Source organism: Mauremys mutica, chromosome 9 (genome assembly GCF_020497125.1).
Source record: "Mauremys mutica isolate MM-2020 ecotype Southern chromosome 9, ASM2049712v1, whole genome shotgun sequence".
Lineage (NCBI taxonomy): Eukaryota > Metazoa > Chordata > Testudines > Geoemydidae > Mauremys > Mauremys mutica.
In genome coordinates this window covers 78,009,543-78,030,085 of record NC_059080.1, presented here as the reverse complement: position 1 = coordinate 78,030,085, position 20,543 = coordinate 78,009,543, and the positions used below count along the sequence as shown (strand labels likewise).

The 20,543-nt window shown below is 41.1% G+C and overlaps 1 protein-coding gene across 1 annotated transcript; it reads right to left on the bottom strand.

Moving 5' to 3' along the window:
• Positions 1-1,188: 1,188 nt before the first annotated feature.
• Positions 1,189-20,177, bottom strand: SELENOT (selenoprotein T). Its single transcript, XM_045031441.1, has 6 exons — positions 19,937-20,177; positions 13,115-13,225; positions 11,766-11,892; positions 8,972-9,059; positions 5,918-6,070; positions 1,189-1,908 (listed from the first exon to the last, which is right to left on the bottom strand). Exons 1-5 carry the CDS (start codon positions 20,065-20,067, stop codon positions 5,946-5,948), a joined length of 582 nt encoding a protein of 193 aa, XP_044887376.1. The 5' UTR covers positions 20,068-20,177; the 3' UTR covers positions 1,189-1,908; positions 5,918-5,945.
• Positions 20,178-20,543: the final 366 nt, after the last annotated feature.

Sequence of the window (20,543 nt, the reverse complement as noted above, 5' to 3'; positions counted from 1 at the left end):
AGGAGGAAATAATGGCCCTAAAGCCATCAGGAGGAGGGTTGGGGTATTACTCTCTATAGCTGTGAACTGATCTGGGGTCTTCCCAAAGCTCAAAGGGATCTAGTTATGTTTGGTCCAGATCCCAAAGGCCAGCCCCCATATGTAGACTAGTCTTGAAGGCAAATTCTGGTGATCTAGAATATCATCTTGAAAAAATCCTTAGATAAATCTCTCTCAGGAAGTGCACTGAGCACAAAAGAGAGCCTACTGACCCCTAAATTTCTCTCCTAAAAGAACTCCATTCCAGAATGTGGGGATGGAACTATTTGAGTAAACCTTCCTCCCACTTCCCAGCCTTCTCCCCACACCTGTTGTGACCATTTGAAGATATCTCCCATGTAGCTAGCCAACACCTGTTAAGAGCTTTCTTGGTCTTCTGTGTACTGCTTGCTCTGGACTTTATGCACTGGAATTCATGGCGATATGCCACTACCCCATCCTCAGTCAGGATTCTGCAACTAGTGCAGGTGCTGTATCCAGTGGTCACGAAGACTGTCAGCTAAGGAAGGGAGTGGCTCCTGAGACAAGCAAACAGAAGACACAGGACTTGCTTCAGGCAAAAGTGTTCACATTGCAATAGATATAATGCTACCTTTCTCCTCAGCAAAGAACTTTAGAATTGGCTTATCATCCACTTACATCTAACTGAGAACATCCGCAACCTTACCTAGTCTGAATTCACTTAGTCAGCATTCACAGAACTCTTGACTGGGCATACAGTCCTTTGCACTGGTCGTTTCCATATGACAGAAGAACTATTGCATGTCTTTTTTGTTAAACTGCACCTGTTTCCTGAAATCCATATCTTACAATATGCCCAATAACTTTTTCTAACTATGACACTGCATTCTCTCTCCCCTTTCCTACGTACCTCATATGTACAAAAGAACACATAGCACTCAATTAAAAAAAAACAACAAAAAACCTATTACAGTACAAACTTCCCAAGGCTATTTGAATAAATGTATTTGAATAACACTCTTGTATCTTTGAGAATTCACTGAGATGGAATAGTAACAAGAAGTCAATACAAAACAAATAACGCTCCTGTGAAGTGTACTACTTCTAGGTTTGTTTTCAGCTCTCACTGGAAGAATCCAGTTATTCTTCATAGTCATACTTTCACAAGTAATAAAAGTACACCAATACTTCACACAATAAATGAAAACTCTTTATTTAAATTAATTTGCTTAGTTTATATTTAGGACATATAAAGGCCCAGCTTTTCAATTCTATAGACTGATCAAGGGAAAACTCTTGAGCTGGCCAATACAATTTGAGAAGCAGTTGGTCTTTTAGTTTTTCCTGAAATCACAAAAGTGGTAATTACTCTGCATATAGCTTTGTTCATATAATTTATAATGCACTGTTCACTCTGCAATATATTTTGAAAAATATACAAACCTGACAACCAAATTAGAGATATTTGATAGGAAACTGTCTCTTTAAAACAGTTTAGGAATAAATCAGTATTCCTATAATTCCATTTTAATCTACAAAAAGAACAAATTTATATAAAATTACAACAGATTAGACAAACTTTTTTCAAGAAAAAAAGATATCAACTCAATCTTCCATTGTGTGACACATGAATATAGAACAAAAGTTACAGTTAGTAATGCCTGCATTGTTTAGCGATCAACTGGTTGCCTTAACTCTTAAAAAAAACTATACAGTATTATTGCACTCCATGACTGTGCAGTATTTGGAAACATGCCAGCACTGAAAGATGTCTTGCATTAAGGTTTTTTCAGGAGGTACAACACGACTGAAAAGAAAGCATCCAGTCTGCACTAACAGCTTGCTGTCTTCAGTACAGGCCTTCATAGGTTTCAGTCACGCTGCCTTTGGGAAAGTGTCACTTAATGGCTGAAAATACATTGAGACAAAAACATTGTATCAGTGGACAATTAGGTCAAAACAATAAAAACAATGGCAAGTTGCTTCCATGATGCACTTGTACATCTGAACAAGTTGCAAGTCTGAACACCTTCAGTCCTGAACTATGGAGAAAACCTGTGTGACTCCAGAGCCTACTCAACTAATATTAGAAATACATGTGTATAATTCAGTTAAGTGACAAAATGGTGTGAGGGGGACATTGTCCATAAATATATGATAAATGTAAACACTAAAAAGGAAAAGGAACTACATAGGAAAGTACAGGGGATATAACTAGGAGTACTGGGATTAAGTTGAGGAAAGGAAAAATTAAGGCTGAAAAAAAATCAGGAAAGTCTTTCTAACAGAGGAACTTACTGCAGAATCATCTTCAGAGGGTAGTTAAAGAACTAGAAGAAAAAAAGTGTGTAGCCAGAAACAGTATAGTACAATAAAACCTACCTTCGGCCTGGTCTACACAACAGAGTTAGATTGACATAAGGTAGCTTACATCGACCTATGTAAGTGTCTACACTACAATGGTGCTTCTGCTGATGCAACTCGCCCACTATATTGACCTAATAACCCCATCTTTGTGAGATACATAGTGCTTAGGTCAATGTAGCTAAGGTGATACAATGTCTGTGTAGATACTGCGTTACTTACATCACCTGTTGGCTGACATCTGGGAGCTCTGCTGCCACCTCCCAGTGAAGGATTGGGGGGCAGTGATGAAGGAGCCTGAGCTCAGAAGCAGGGCTCCCAACTGTCAGCCCCATGCCCACCGTACCCCAGGGCTGACAGCCCGAGCCCCCAGCCCAGCACACATTCACAGTGGGAACCCTCTCCCTTCCCAAGGGCTGAGGGGACCGGCAGCAGTCAATTCCACAGCATGAAGCCTACCAGCCCTGAAATTTCATTCTTGTCAGTTTCAGGGCTGCTATTATTTCACATTTGGTCTCTGGCTCCAGCTCTCATTCCTCCCAGGTTGAACCCAGAAAGGAAATGTGAAAGAGCAGCAACCTTAAACTGACAAGAATGTCATTTTCATGGCTGGTAGGCTCCTTGCTGTGAAATTGAGCCTAGTGCCTGGCTCACAGCTAGGGCAGTCAACCCTGGTGTGAGGGGAGTCCAGCTGTGAGCCCGGCACAGCTGTCAGTACCTCAGAATGCCCCACTTCAGTCAGTGCAAGCACTTCTGGTGAGGACATACACCAGTGGCAGAAGGAGGGTAGTGTGGACATTAACAGCTGATTTAATTACTGCAGTAGCTGTAGGCCAACCTAACTTAAGTTGAGCTAATTTTGTAGTGTAGAGAAGCCCTTGGGGACCACCTCTAAAGAGAGACCACTTGCTGAGATCTACCTGCAGAGGCCATGGACCACCAGATTAGTGTTGGTGTGCAAACCTTTGAAGAGTGATCACCTCTTACTAGCGACCACTTTTGCTAACCCCCATGAGAGGGGGTTCTTGGGAGGTTTTACTGTATTATCAGATTTAGAATCCTGTGATGTTAAATCAACTAACTCAAAGAAAAAAATTATAGGCTATTCCACAAACAAATTTTACAATCTATGTTGCCAGCAGTAAGAGAAAACTTGTCCAGAATCCTGCAGAACATATCCAATATGCAAAACATTACAAGGGGATTAAGATGTGTCTCAGAACAATGTGGAAGATATGATATTTTTTAAGATTCTGTATCCTGCTGATGGTTATTGTGTTGCTTGCTAAAGGATAAGTATGGGTTAAAAATCAGGCTTAAGTGGTTTTGCAGAACCTAAGTCAATGACTTTATATAAAGAATACAGGTGTCAATCCCTTTGAAGTCTGATCTCCACCATGATCTGATCAACAGGCTGGCTAGCAGGATTCACTCAGTGCAATGGCAAGAGGAGATGGAGTTGGCCTGGGTCAACCATCAAACAGAATAAGTGCTAGGTACTCACTAAAGCTTTTGGTAATAGACTGACGTGAAAATCATTGTCCATTTAAAGGGCAACATTTCCTGAGTCTGTGTGATTTCCTTCATTTATAAGATTTTTTGCGCATAGTAGAATCAACTATCAATCACAAAAATCTGTTCATGTTACAAGAAATAGGAGAATTTCCTTCTTACTGTCATAAGGTAAACCTTTAGCTTGCATTATCATGAAGTGTTATGTAAAAGTTATATTACACTAAAATGTAGGGCTGTCCATTAATTGCAGTTTACTTTTTTTGAGTTAATCGGCGTGAGTTATCACGATTAATCACAGTGTTAAACAATAGAATACCAACTAAAATGTATTAAATATTTTTGGATGTTTTTCTACATTTTCAAATATACTGATTTCATTTACAACACAGAATACAAAATGTACAGTGCTCACTTTATTATTTTTTATTACAGATATTTGCACTGTAAAAACGATAAAAGAAACAGTATTTTTCAATTCACTTCATACAAGTACTGTAGTGCAATCTCTATCGTGAAAGTGCAAATTACAAATGTAAGGGTTTTTTGTTACATAACTGCACTAACAAAACAATGCAAAAAAAACCTTACAAGTCCACTAAGTCTTACTTCTCGTTCAGCCAATCGCTAAGACAAACAAGTTTGTTTACTTTTATGGCAGATACTGCTGCTTGCTTCTTATTTACGTCACCAGAAAGTGAGACTAGGCATTTGCATGGCACTTTTGTAGCCAGCATTGCAAGGTATTTACGTGCCAGATATGGTAAACATTCATATGCCGCTTCATGCTTTGGCCACCATTTCAGAGGACATGCTTCCATGCTGATGACGCTCATTAAAAAAATAACATGTTAATTAAATTTGTGACTGGACTCCTTAGGGAAGAATTGTATGTTTCCGGCTCTATTTTACCCACATTCTGACATATCTCATGTTATAGTAGTCTTGGGTGATGACTCAGCACATGTTGTTCATTTTAAGAACACTTTCATTGCAGATTTAACAAAACACAAAGAAGGTACCAAGGTTTAAGAACCTGAAGTGCCATCCAAAATCTGAGAGGAATGAGGTGTGGAGCATGAGTTCAGAAGTTTTAAAAGAGCAACACTCCAATGCGGAAACTACAGAACCCAAACCACCAAAAATGAAAATCAATCTTCTGCTGGTGGCATCTGACTCAGATAATGAAAACGAATATGAGTCGGTCCACACTGCTTTGGATTGTTATTGAGCAGAACCTGTCATCAGCATGGATGCATGTTCTCTGGAATTGTGGTTGAAGCATGAAGGGACATATGAATCTTTAGCTCATCTGGCATGTAAATATCTTGCAACGCCGGCTACAACAATGCCAAGAGAACGCCTGTTCTCACTTACAAGTGACATTGTGAACAAGAAGCAGGTAGCATTATCTCCTGCAAATGTAAACAAACTTGTTTGTCTGAACGATTGGCTGAACAAGAAATAGGACTGAGTGGACTTGTAGGCTCTCAAGTTTTACATGGTTGTATTTTTGAATGCAGTTATTTTTTCATACATAATTACATTTGTAAGTTCAACTGTCATTATAAAGAGATGGTACTACAGTACTTGTATTAGGTGAATTGAAAAATACTATTTCTTTTTTTCACAGCACAAATATTTGTAACCAAAAATATAAAGTGAGCACTGTACACTTTGTATTATGTGTTATAATTGAAATCAATATATTTGAAAATGTAGAAAACATCCAAAAATATTTAAATAAATGGTATTCTATTATTGTTTAATCGTGCGATTAAGTGTGATTAATTTTTTTAATCGCTTGACAGCTCTACTCAAATGCTAAATTACAACTCACCTGAATAGTTTTTGGATCAGAAACTCCTGATCAGTGGCCTGACTATTCTGATCAATAGGATCTTTGGCTTGAACATTCATTTACCATACAATCGTTTGCACTGCTAATTAATCAGGTAGCTAGTGACTGTAGCACACACACAAAAAGACAAAACAAAAAAAATCCCTACACCCACCACTACCCACTCACCCACACACTTACAAGAAGTTTTCAGTGCTGCTAGATGGGGCTATGATCGATGATGGTGCATTGACTCCATGTGCACATTGAGTTTCATTTCATTATCAAGAATTTGGACCAGCTGCTGCATGGAAGGAAGGTGACCAGACTCCAGCTTAGACCACACTGGAACATCTAACACAAAAAGGGAAAAATACCACAATCAATTAGAAGTAGGAAGCTCATCTAATTAAGAGCCAGGAAGTTTAGCAACAGTTTGGTCTTAACTTCCTGAATATATCTGGAACAAGAACTGCTGCACGCCTTTGGAGTATTAAAATGAAGTAAAGCACCCTGCATCCCAAATGATTAAGGGTAAGCACTAGGCTCCTTGCTTAAAAAGGTACCATAAGGATTCGGAGTCAAAAATATCCATACCCTTGCTGTCCTCAGCTACTAATAGATTCCCTCCCTCCCGTGGACATGAGTGCAATTTAGATTTTTGGGTCTTTCAACCATAGCTAAGGCTTAAATCTTGTTGGTCTGATCAGCTTTCAACTCATTTCTGTACGCCTATAATCTGTTTAAGGTTGAACGAAAAGGCTTGTACTTGCCAAGAGCAAGACGGAAGGCTGTTTATCCTGTAACGCTTAGCACATTTCCTGAATAGTTTTAGTGGTCAGTAATGCCATCAGATATTTACTCCTGGGGGAATTCTGCGCCACTGCGCATGTGCAGAATTCACATTCCCACAGATTTCTTTACTTCCTCATAGAAAAATGACTTTCTGATAGAGAAGCTAAAAGAGCAGTCACGCACCACTCCCTAACAGGGCAGGTACCAGAGCATCCAGCGGAGAGGTAAATCACCGCAGGTCTAGGGATGAGCCAGGATCAGCTGCTAGTCCTAGCTGGGCTGGAGAGGACGGGACTTCCTCTTCCCCTGCAAGGAGTGGCTGGGGCTGTGTCAGACCCTCCCCCAGCTGCAGGAAGCTCAGAATGCTCCCTTGCTTCCTGCCCCCCATCACTCCTCAGCTGTGGGGGGGAGGGGTCACTGTACAGGGAGCTGCTCCCCCATCCACCCAACCCCTGTGCATCTGGACCTCCCATACCAGACAGCCCTGCCAAACCTCACCTGGTACATCCAGAATCCCCCTAGCCCTCCATACCCAAACTCCACCCCACTGATTCTCAACCCCTGCATCTGGAGCCCCCCTACATCCAGACCCCCACCCCCAGACCACCCCCCCACTGAGCTCCCTGCACTCAAACTCCAATCCTGAGCCACCCCATGCCACTGACCACCAACGAGCTGCACCCCACCCCCCGTTGAGACCCGCACACCCAGACCACTCCACTGAGCCACAACAACCTTCACCTGGAAGCCCCTGCACCTGGAAACCCCCTAACCAGCCTCTGTGCATCCAGATCCTCCCCCTCCCCATGTAGATTCCCCACTGAGCTGCCTGCACCCAGATTATTCCACACAGAATCCTCTCACCCCACACCTTAATCCCTCCACACTGAGCCCCTCAACACCTGGATCCTGCCTGGTTGAGCCTACCTGCCCCACACCTGGTGCACCTGGCGCAGAGGGTGTTTCTGGGACAGGGACAGGCCTTGTGCTATGTCAGGGACGGGTGAAGCCTCACCACTGAGTCCATGTCCTGGGGGTGGGAGGGCTGCAGTGTGAGCTCCCACGTTTGTGTAGCTAGTAGCCTGTGCTCCCCACTGCCATGCTGGAGCCTCTGCATTTATTTATTGACAAATAAAACTTGCATAATTTTAAAATATTGTGTGGAGAATTTTAAATTTTTTGGCCCAGAATGCCCTCAGGAATAGCTATTTTAGGATAAACACAACCTTCAGCTCTGGTGTTGGCAGGTTTTTATTCATTTACTCACTCAACTATTTCTATGGCACTCATCACATTAGCACCTGGCCACCTTATAGTTAAAAATACAATTTATCGGCTAGGTATGACAACATTAATGATCACTCCCACACCTAATAGTAATAAGTCAAAAGCCTGCCCGAACAAAGGTGAAGATCCTTTCCCATGAAGGCTCTGCCACCAGTTCTAATTCAAAAACTGACAGGAACAACTTAGATAATGTTTTCTAGTACACAGTCAGTTTTAGCCATCATGATGCAACATTACATGCAAGCAGTCTCAAGTAGAAAATTTCCAGTACACTCAAATAACAACCCTGAACTTCATTCTGATGCAGTTATGAAGCCAGTATAAAACCACACAGCCTTGGTGTTACATGCGTATTATAGTGGCCAGACCCACAAAAGAAACAGGCCACTGAATTCTGCACAGCATTAAGCTTGTGGCAGGTCTGCAATGGCAGCCGTCAGTAGAATGTCACCTCCTGGTTGGATTAATGCAATAGAAAGGAATAGATAATTATTTGGAGGTCCAAATCAGAAAGGAAAGATTGCAAGCTCCAGGACTGCTGCAGATGAAAATGGGCACTATTAATCCAGTAGTAGTTGCTGAGAATCCAGAAGCAGAAATAGCTCAGGTCTAAGACATATTTGCAAAGAGAAGAGACATGAATCCACAGAAGAGAAAGCAGACAATTCCCTCCCCATTTCTTCCCTGGCTAACCAGTATCACCTATGTCTCATCACACAGTGCTTGTGTAAGAAAGAGCACTCACCACTCCCAAAGGGGATTTTAGAGTAATGACGTATCACTAAAGGAAAGCTTAAGTTTTTATTACTGTGTTTTTAAATATGCAGTTTGAAGTCCACATGTATGTCTTGTTAGTAATCTAGAATCTCTCTTCTTTATGTTTAGTTATAAGCAGCATTTAGTTCACTTTTAAGTAATAATGAGTTTCCCCCAGGTGAGCTTCAAGATGAAAGGCAAATAAGAACCACCTTATACAACCTACAGACAGGAGTTATTCAATATGTTAAAGATTTAAGATCCACAAATTTCACAGGTAACTGCTTTATCTGATTTGCTCCATCATTACTTCATTTAGGAGGGACAGGAGAGGCTAGTAGTCTTGGAGAATTCTTGTATTATATAGCATAATATATAGTGTACACAAAGCAATTCCTTCAAACACTCAAAACTCACCATTCAAAGTTATTTCAAATGCACCTGTTGACATACACTGGTTCTCAATCATATTGCTCAGGAAGAAAACCATCATACAAGCATAGACCTAGAACCAATTAAGAATTAGTGTGAATTTCATAGACAATGAGGTCTTGAGAACCATGCTACATCTTTACAAACTAAAACCTTTTCAACTGTGATCAAAACCTTTTCAATTGTTCATTTGCTCTCTCTCAAACGAGTTTAGAGTCACATAGTTGTTTATTAATCTTCCTTATCTAAATAATAGTTTGTAAAACATTTTCTTGCTACTCTGGAAGTTCAATATTGAAGTAATATCGAACCACTTGATTCTTAAGGTTTCATTTTCAAGTGTACTATAAACTAAGATTTACCCACTTTAAGAAAACCATTCACATTCTGCAGAGCCAGAAGGTAGATGTACAATTTTAATAGCGTTTACACGAAAAACCAGTGAAAGGATTTATAGAAGTGCTCTCCACAATAATTTGAGTAGCCAGAAACAAATATTATGTGCCTAAATATATTATACCTTTGATAGATAAAACAGTAGTGGTGTAAGTTAGTGATTCTATTTTTTCTTTTTGGGGAGGCAAATCCTACTAGCATTGTTCCTTCCACACCATTCTTTTAAATTCTCTTTTGGCATTATACACCAAGGATCAAATGATGCAATCATCAGCAACATAGCATTGGGAGATTTCATAACTAGTATATTTATTTATAGTTTTAACTTTTCATATTAAGTATTAAACACCAGTCTGTTCACACTGGTAACCAGGAACCAATGGACGTAGCACATGAGAAATATTCAGACCAATAAAACACCCAGTAATTTCTTGGTGAAGCCATTACCAAGGTCAGGCTATTGTGCAAGACAGCTGAATCCACCATTGTATTGGTTCCGCTTGTTTTGTCAATCAAGTACTCTAGTATTTCCATATATTTCAACTGACTGCTAATTCATACCTTCTTCATAGATAGTTAAGTTTGAGGTTTGCTGCACCATAATTAACTCAATATTTAAAGATGTGTCAAATTACAACAGCCTTAGGGCTTGTCTACTCTGGCAATTTACAGCGCTGCAACTTTCTCGCTCTGGGGTGTGAAAAAACACACCCCTGAGCGCAGCAAGTTTCAGCGCTGTAAAGCACCAGGGTAGACAGCGCTCCCAGCACTGGGAGCTACACCTCTTGTGGAGGTGTTTTTTACAGAGCACTGGGAGAACTCTCTCCCTGCACTCTGCTGTGACCATACAAGCCACGTTAAAGCGCTGCCCTTAACACAGATTAAGTTTCTCAATTTTTTTTTTTTTAAATTAGAGCGGCTCTGTAGAGTTGGAGTTAATCAATCACTTCCAAGAATGGCCAGTTTAAGAAAGAACTATTACGAAAAGAACAGTGTTGTTTTAGGATTGATTCTGAGGGATATACATCTCATCAGTAATGAAAGTTTCCCTTAAAGCATTCAGGGCATTTTCTACAAAAGAAGAAAGAATATTCTGAAGTTCAAATAGAGGTCTCGCTTTTCTAAAAAAAAATTAATAAAGTGTTAATAAGAAATAACTAACAAATAGCCAGGAGTCAATGCTAAAGGAAGAAACAGGAGTAACACCTTAAAAAAAATAATCTATACATTTAAAAACTGTGATTCTACTTGCAGTAAAAATTACTCCTCCTTACTGACTGGTAAAGACTCCCTTTGTAACCAACCGATGCTACATCTTTACCTTTACGTGCTCCTTTTACCATATTATCAGTCTGGGAAGCAAAAGATCAGCAATCAAATCTGGATCTATGACAACAAAACTAAGCACCATTGATAGGGCCCTACCAAATTCATGGTCCATTTTGGAAAATACAGTCATAGGATTTTTAAAATTGTAATTTAATGATTTCAACTATTTAAATCTGAAATTTAACGGGGTTGTAATTGTAGGGGTCCTAGGGTGACCAGATGTCCCGATTTTATAGGGACAGTCCTGATTTTGGGGTCTTTTTCTTATATAGGTTCCTATTATCCCCCACCCCCTGTCCTGATTTTTCACATTTGCTGTCTAGTCACCCTAAGAGGCCCTGACCCAAAAAGGAGCGTGAGGGGAGGGAGAAGTCACAAGGTTATTGTGGGGGGGGGGGGGGAAGTGTTGCGGTATTGCTACTCTTACTTCTATGCTGCTGCTGGTGGCGGCACTGCCTTCAGAGCAGAGCAGCTGGAGAGCGGCAGCTGCTGGCTGGGAGCCCAGCTCTGAAGGCAGAGCCACCGTCAGTAGCAGCGCCGAAGGATGGCATGGTATGGCATTGCTGCCCTTTCTTCTGCATTGCTGCCTGCAGAGCTGGGCCCTCAGGTCAGCAACCACTGCTCTCCAGCCACCCAGCTCTGAAGGCAGTGCAGAAGTAAGGGTGGCAACTCCACGACCACCCTAAAATAATCTTGTGACTCCCCCCCCCCCTCTTTTGGGTCAGGGCCCCCAATTTCAGAAACACTGGTCTCCCCCATGAAATCTGTATAGGGGTAAAAGCACACAGAAGACCAGATTTCACAGTTCATGATGCGTTTTTCATGGCCGTGAATTTGGTAGGGCCCTAACAATTGTTAAGAGCAATTAGACTATCCTTCCATTTGTCAAGTAAATTTAGATACTCCCTAATAAAGATTTTAGATATTTGTATCTTAAAAAACACCTGCAGTGTACAAACAAGCTGAATACAGATATTGCAAGTTTCCAAGCACTTCCACACAAGTCAGCCCTTACCACCAGAAAGTTACTTTTAAAGAAAAGGAAATGATGTACCTTATTTTCTTGGCCCCACTGCCAGATACTTGGAGCTTGCATGCCAAAGAAAGCGAAGGGATCCTTGCCGACAATTATTAAGCCTATTAATACTAGTTTGAAGACTGACAGGAAGGATGCTATGTGTCTATCAAAAGCAAAGACATAACAGTCACTAAGGAGATTTTTAGTTAATACTTTGACACTTTAGAGCCGAAACCACTTCAATTAGAATTATTTCCGTAGTGTATAACCAGAAATTTTATAGAAAGTAATGCCACACCCATTTGTAAAATATATAGCTTTTAAGATCATCCAGAAGAACAAATTTAGAACGTTTTTCATTTAACAAAAACATAACAGACATAGCATACCATCTGAGTGCCATTTTAAAGATGTAGTATATTTAATAAAGTACAAGGATAAATACAAATATCAATTGTATTTGACAGTTTGCCCAATATCTTACACTGGCAAATGTACTCAGTCTGATATCATATTTCAGAAGAATGTCTTCAATGACCCATGCCAAAATACATCCACTTGAACTGTGTTCTCTCAATGAGTACATAAAACCCTATAATTCACCATGAGGGGGTTAAACCCACATCCAGAGAATAATGTATCTTTAAAATTCTGTCTGTAAAGTCGCTAAAGATTTTTAAAATCTTCTGCAATGTTTATTTTGCCTCATTACAACTGGTAACATTTCTGCAAAAGCCAATTGGACATGTAAGTGGTCCAATAACCACTGTAGTACCTTTACACCAAAATTCATTTTCTAGCCTGTAAACAACTGAATAAAAAAAATAAGAATCATTTCATTTATTTCCTCACCGCTCATCACCAGGTTTTAAATTATGTTTAAAAGAAATTCTCCTATTTATGATAAAGTCACAAGAAAACTAATTTTAAAATCTACTTCTCCATTCCCAGTGTAGCCTGATATGTATATTATGCAACATTATGTAAATATGAACAAACAGGTGAGCTACAAAAGAGATAGATGTTGTGAACTAATGTCCAGGGACATGATTGTGGAGCAAAGGTGAATTTTGGCTGCAATTAATTTAATCTGCCCTCAAGTATTATGGTACAGACAGATGTAATTTTTGTTTTTGTCCAATATTCACACAAGGATCATCTGCCAAGGGAGAATATATCCCAGTTTATTTTCTTTAAATCTGATTTAGAAATGAGAGGGGAAATACCTTCATATGGAAACTGAAAGACTTTACAAAAGACTATTTTAATACCTTAAAAAATTAACCCACACTTTTTTAAACTCTTCTACTTTGAGAGATATGTACAAATTGCACATACAGCCATTACATGTCAATTCTGCTAGTTTATAAGCAAACAAGTCATACCTATATATAGGTTGCGGAAGGTAGTTTTCCCCTTCAATGCGGATGTCTGGGTACCGCTGGCTAATAACCCGCATGTACTCCTCAAACACCCGCCTGTAACCTCAGGAAACACTAGAGGAAAAAAAAAAACAACCCAACATTATTAACAATGTAACTTTGGACAAATGTTTATACTGACAGATGGTGGGGCTAATATATATATATATATATATATATATACACACACACACACACACACTCTTCACAAGTTCTCGTGATCATTGAGAGTGAAATACTACTTTAACAATTTTTGACCACTTAATAGACTGTGTCCCAGCAAAAAAAGATATTTACACCTTACAAGTGAACTCAGAAATTGATGTTTTTAAACGTTCACTTAAGAGCCTTATACTGGATCACCTTCATCAGACAGTCATACCAATCAAGACAATTATCATTCATTGAGCTGAGGCTACGGCAAAACCCTAAACTGATACTTTATCCTGCTTCTCATCAGTCAATTTAAGCAGAAATATGTTAAAAGTGGTTAAGGAAGATAAAGATTGTTTTCTACTTTCAGATTTCAGCCAAAAATCTTGAAGACTTCAGTAAAAAGCTGTCTAGCTATTTAATATATTACAATCTCTAACAGTCATGAACTTCACACTACCGGCAAAATGAGGAGAATATCCTTTGAGGTACAAAGAAGCAACGTACGTACGTACGTGAGAGAGAGAGAGAGAGAGCACGCGCGCGCACTTGGAAGAAAGTGCTCTCAAGAAAGTTTTTTTGTAAGAAGTGTACTACAACCATTGTCATGAAATCTCAAACACTGTTGGTAAATTCACTGCAGAGCTGATATTGACAATACATTCCCAAATAATTTATGAATGTTCTGAATTAGAAAACTAATATCCATTGTACCAAGAAAAAAAGTAGTTTGTGATTAAACCAAACTGATTATTTTGGAAGTTCAGACACTGATTTCACATGCCATACCTATTTTCAATGTACTGTGCTATTCTACTCAGGATAGGCCAATATGAGTTTAATATTAAGAGATTTCAGGATCAATTAACAACTCTACATTTTTACAACAGCATCACTGCAATCTGATTTCCTCGCAGCTTCCAACATATGACAGCTTCCTACATAAGAAAAAACTGTTAAATACCTTTAATTCTGTGAGATATACACTCAAAAGTGCCACAATGAAAAGCAATTTGGAAACTGGCTGAAGGGGTCATGGTATAATGAAGAGAATGCTTCCAATGACAACAAGAGGACAGAATTTGTAGAAGCATGACCCAATGTGATGTCTCCAGCACTCTGAGACAAAATAACACAATAAATCAGTAGTACTTTGCCACTAACTTATACAGTAACTCTTCATTTAAAGTCGTCCTGGTTAACATTGTTTCGTTGTTACTTTGCTGATCAATTAGGGCACATGCTCGTCTAAAGTTGCGCAATGTTCCCTTATAATGTTGTTTGGCAGCCGCCTGCTTTGTCCACGGCTTGCAGGAAGAGCAGCCCGTTGCAGCTAGCTGGTTAGAACCAGGGTGGACCGGCAGCCTCCCTATGAGCTACCCACTCCCCTAAGTTCCCTGTGCGGCAGCCACCCAGCAGGCTATCAATTGCTGGCAGTTCAGCTGTCTCTCCCAACACTGCCATGTGCTGCTCCCAGGAGCCTCCTGCTTGCTGTGCAGGATGGGGGGCAGAGGAAGGCTAATGTCAGGGTGTCCCTCCTCCCCCCTGCTCCTGTCCCCCGCCTATCCCTTCTCCATATAGAGCAGGCTGGGGACATGAGAGGCCTCAGGATGGAGAGAGCTTGCTGGCCGCAGCTGCTGTCTCAACTTCCTGATCTTTTTAAAGGCAATGTACTTAGAGTGGGGTCAGCGCATCGCATATCTATCTCTCTCTCTCTCTCATACACACACAAACACACACACGGTGTGTGTCTGTCTGCCATACTGTCTCCCCTCCCTCCATTCGTGCTGCCTTGTAGAGTATGAGGCTACATTAACAACAATGTGTTAACCCTTGAGGGCTCAGCCAAATGCTAGTTCATCATTTAGCAGTAAGGCATTCCCTGGGAAATCTCCCACCCTCTGACTTCACCACCTCAACCAAGCTTCACAATCATCATTGCTGTGTACAGTACTAAATTGTTCGTTTAAAATTTAGTGTGTGTGTGGTGTGTGTGTGTGTATATATGTTTTTTGTCTGGTGAAAAAAAATTCCCTGGAAACTACCCCCCCGCCTCCCAATTTACATTCATTCTTATGGGGAAATTGGATTCGCTTAACATCATTTAGCTTAAAGTCACATTTTTCAGGAACATAACTATAATGCGAGGAGTTACTGTATGTTGAATTGCCTGACCTTAGCCTTCTCTTGTCTCTTTAAGATGTAGAGCAGAAGCTAAGAATTCAACAGGAAGGACATGGTTTTGTTATTGTCTTGGACAGTCCAGCCTGTTATAAACAGTTGTACCTTCTACAAATGAAATTATCTACGCTCAGACACAGCAGTGAAAATGAAGATAACAGACAGTGGGGGGGAGCTCTTAAAAAAGATGTTTTTAGCAGTGAACTGCCAACAAAATACAAAAATTATATCAACTTCAGTAACATGCAATGAATGCCCCCTCACCAAACAGTAAAGGAATTATTTAGCACAAATGAAGACACCCCACGCCTAACACACTTTAGAGTCTTTTATGTTTGTTTTTGTTCACTGAAACACTCCAGAGCACACATCTGAGACACCACAGGTGCCAAGAAAGCCTCTTTTTGGAGCATAGACTCAAACCATAAGAAGTCAGAAGTTCCGTTTAAAAAAATATGCAGTACTGCATGTTTACACTAAGTCTTTGCATTTTATGTCCTTTGAAAAAAATAAATGGTACAACACTATGAAATATATTGAAGAGGATCTTTTCTAAATCTAGCACCAACCTGGGAGTTGGGGAAGCTTCCATAGTAGTTGTCACAGACATTCTGAAATGTCACAACATAGCTGGAGCCACTGTAAAAGTCACAGGATCCAAGTAGAAAACAAGCCTCTATTTTTACTTGTGTGGAATACCCATTGCTAGCAGGAGCATCCAAAACATATTATTGAAATAACTATAGTTTTAAATAGTTTGAACAGCTATTTGGCCTTCAGACATATAAAAGCTAGGTCTAATGGCATTTGCTTCATAAAACTAAATAACTATTTAAAATAGTTTAAAAAGACAAATTATTCGTTTGACAAACCAAGAAAATTTGCCATGACAGGAAAATTGTATTTGCGTGCACACATTTTACTTTGAACTAAAGAACTTTCCTATAAAACTGTGAAACACACTTGCATTTCCAGTAGTTTTAACTAAGCACAATGTTTCACAGACTGTCAAAGATAGGTAATTTTAGTTATATCAGTCTAAAAGTGAATAGACTGATGTTAATACAACTGTTCACTAAAAATTATTATGGAGAGAAGAATTTAGATAATGAATACAGGGCCAAACATGCTACTTTAGTCTAGTAAACTATGAAGATGCACACACCTATGTCACAACATAAAAACTGTTTCAGGTAAAATCTGATTGCACATCTCATTAACATATGAAAATATATGAAAAATAGTAAGTAAGAAAATGAAGAAGAGCTATATTAATTTGACTGAAGTTTGTTACTTGTGTTTTATAGAATCATTAATACCAATATGAAAGGACTCCATTAATTTTTAAGGGCTTGGGGTGCACATTCCTGCTCCAACATGAAATATTTCCCTCCTGCTGAAATGGCATTACATGCTGTCTCAGTCAGGCAGTAGACCCTAAACTGTGGAGCACACCCCCACAGCTGGGCACAGAGGACTGTTGGGGTGGGGTGTAGGCCAGCCCCCATGAGGGGGCAGGAAGGCACCACCACCCAGCCCCACTCTGTGCCCAGCTGCAGCCTTGGCTCTGCCTCCAGCCCCCACTCCCACCCCCCAGCCCAGCTGCCACTCTGGTTCCAGCCCAGGGGAGCATGGACACATTCTATGGGGGGCGGGGGGAGAAGGGAGGGAAGAGCAGCACAAAAGGAAAAGTTTGGGGACCACTGCGCAGTACGGAATGCTAGCATGCTAATAACAGCAGATGTCTACTGCTCTGAACGCTGTTCATAAAGATTGGCAGTACTTGAGGAAAATTATACCAGAGACATCCGACAAAATAACTAGTTCTGATAAAACTTATGACATGTAGCTACATGCATCTTCTCCTATCAGGGGTGATCAATACTACACGAAGGTAAGGTATACTCTTTCCTGCATATTTTTGGTGGCGATGTAGGATAGCTCTATTTCTGTTCCCTAGTATAGCTTTTGTTTGGGTTTGAAGCACTATGGAACACATAAATCTGGAATGTTTTATTTAATACATGTACCTGTTATTTAAATGATACGTGAAGTATTATTTCTGTTACTAACCCTTTGCTGATTTGTGGGAAACAATTTTGTATGCTGATAAAATGCATCTTTCGCAAAGTTGTTCACTACATACAAACTTAGATATTTCACATCTGTTTTAAAACCAAGTATTTCAAAACTATTCCTTCACTTACATCCTGACAAGACATGTTTTCCCTTTCAGCAGCTACTACCTCTACAAATACTTAGATATCACAATTTCATGTTAAAATTAAGTCTAAATATTCTGTTAATTATGTGACTTTTTTTAAAAAGAAGATTGGCTAGAAACTTGACTGCTTTAATTGATTACATGTCCCCACTATGTACAAAAAAGCCATAGGATAAAAGTTAGTTTCAAAGGTGGAAATCTTATTTTTTTGAAAATGGTTAAATTCCTTCTTAAAATTATTGTGTATGGGCATTAGTATTAAATATATGGTATACACTACCATCAATTCACAGCAGAGCTCCCAATAACAAGTCCCAAAGTAGAATATGTCCTTTATGTAATAACTAAACTTTTAGCTATTTGGTAAACCTTCTTCCACATCACTCAGAAGGAAAATATGCTCACCTTCACGACCACCACTGTTCTGCCCTTTCTCTACCTTCCCGATCCTCACATTTCTTCCCATTCCCTATTTTTATGTACCCCCTCCTTTCTTCACTGAGCATTTTCTCTCCTGCATCAACTCACAATTCCCACCTCCCTGTCAGATAAAATGATCAGCAATTAGACAGTTACTAAAATGAAGGGTCATCATTCATCTTTAGAGCCTACATCCCAAAAAGAATAACTGAGCCAGGTAAGTGCAAACATCAGAGTCATTGTCTGCAGACTCACGACAAAACCGCAGCTGTCTAAACTCTGTTCATATTTGAAATGTTTTCTCCACAATCATGAGGGTTAGTAACTTACTTTTTTAAAATGAAAGCTCAGATCCTGCAGAATCCAGTTATGCCCTACAGATGACAAGGAAGTTGGGCCGAATTCTGCCCTTGAGGTGGTCTGTTTTAATCTTACAGTGCTCTATGAACCCTTTCTAGAGACATGTGTCTTCTATTAAAACCAAAAGTTAGCTATTACATAAATTCAAGTGCATAGGTAACTTCCAAACTATTGTTCAATTTCCATCAAGGACTAGAGTAAGGTATTTTCTCTGTTCAATATTAACTTAATTTATAAAGTTCCAGCATTAGCATTAAAAAACTGAAAGTGCCTCTATGTTATTTTAAAACACTAAGGCAGCAGGGAAGAGGTTTTTTTGGTTGTTGTTTAATTATTTACTGTTCTGTCTCTGAGTCCCAGTTGTGATGGGTTGCTATGCTGATGTAACCACAGTACACAAGAGCATCTTAAAAATAGCCCTGAAAAGCACAATTTCTTTTTAAATTAACACTTGCTGTGAAAGGGGTTAAGAGACTACTATTAAAGATTAACTCCCAAAACCCCACATTAAAATATACCAGAGATTCATGTAACAAGGAAGATCTTTTAAAGAAGCAAAGGTCATAAAGGTAAAGACAAAAATTTATTCAACACTGATTCAGAAGAATTCATCATTAAACATTACATTAATGTTCAAAAGAGGTACTGCTAAGGTTTTAGACCAAGAGTATTAATTGCTTCTCTGTAGACTTCCGATTTCTTCTCGGTATCACTTACCCAAATCCATGATTTAAACCCTGATTAAAGAAATGCAAGTCATTCTGGGTCCCAACACAAACTATACTGCATACGTGGAGGATCTCAACTTCATTTATGTTCTGATCTAAACCCAGTTATTTGTCTCACTACTGTAAAGATCAACTACAAAGAGAATAGGAAGGAAACATTAAACGCTACACGCAAACGCAAGTTAAAATATTGCACAATTCAGCAATTTTCTGCACTCTGTAGAACTCCTCAGCCCGCAGCTCATAAGCCCCCCTCTCTCCAAACACAAGGGCGATTGAGTCCGTGCAGTCTGACTAGCCCCCGCCTGGCAAAGCTTCCCAGCAGCAGGCTGGCCACCGGAAAAGCTTGGAAACCCCTCGCTGACAGCTACCTCCCCGTGCAGCCCGCAGCCCCCGAGAGCCGCAGCGAGCAGGGCTTCTCCGGCCAGCAGCCTTCGGGACTGGTGCTAAACCACCGGGTCCGGGGCTCCGCGGGAACCGGGAAACACCCGGGGAGGGAGAGGCGGCCCAGTCGCCGCCCCAGCGCTGCCAGCAGGTCCCGGGCTTGGCACAGGGACCCTCGCCCGTGCACAGAGCGGAGGAGCTGGGGAAGAAGCGGCTGGAGGGGCCCCGGCAGCACGAGCCAGCGGCGAGGACAGGGGGCTGCGCGACCCCTGGAGCGGCCCAGCCGGAGCCGGAGCCGGGCGCGGGGAGGCTGCCGGCCGCAGCCCGCGCACTTACCAGATCTGGAACTTGAGCAGCGGCCCCGTGGTGTAGGCCATGCGCAGCTTCTTAGCCGGCAGGGCCCCCTGCTCCGCCGCGGCCCGGCCCAGCCCCGCCGCCAGGAGGAACAGCAGCACCAGCGCCCGCATCCTCCCTCAGCCACCCCACCGGCACCGGCAAATGGAGGCTGAGCACGCGCCGGCGTGGGGCGAGCGAACCCCCACAGCAAGGTCACGGGATCAGGAAACGCAGCGCGCACGCGCAGAGCAGGTCACGTGAGGTGACAGTCACCGGAGGGGTGGCCCTCCCCCGTCTCTTACACACGCGCCAGTGGGCGCGAGATCCTGTCCGCGCGGGGGGCGCGCGCGAAGGCGGTGTTCTGCGCACAGAGCCGGGGCGGGGGTGGCTGAGCCAGTGCTGGATGGGGGATAGTGGGGTGGAACTAGCATGTCTGGTACATAATGGCCCTGTCACAGCCGTGAAAAATGCCTCATGGAGCGTGAACTCTGGTGTCCGCCCCCTTCCCTAGATTCCCCATGAAATCTGGTCTTTTGAGTGTTTTTACCTTATACTGTACAGATTTCACAGGGGAAATCAGCATTTCTCAAATTGGGGGTCCTGACCC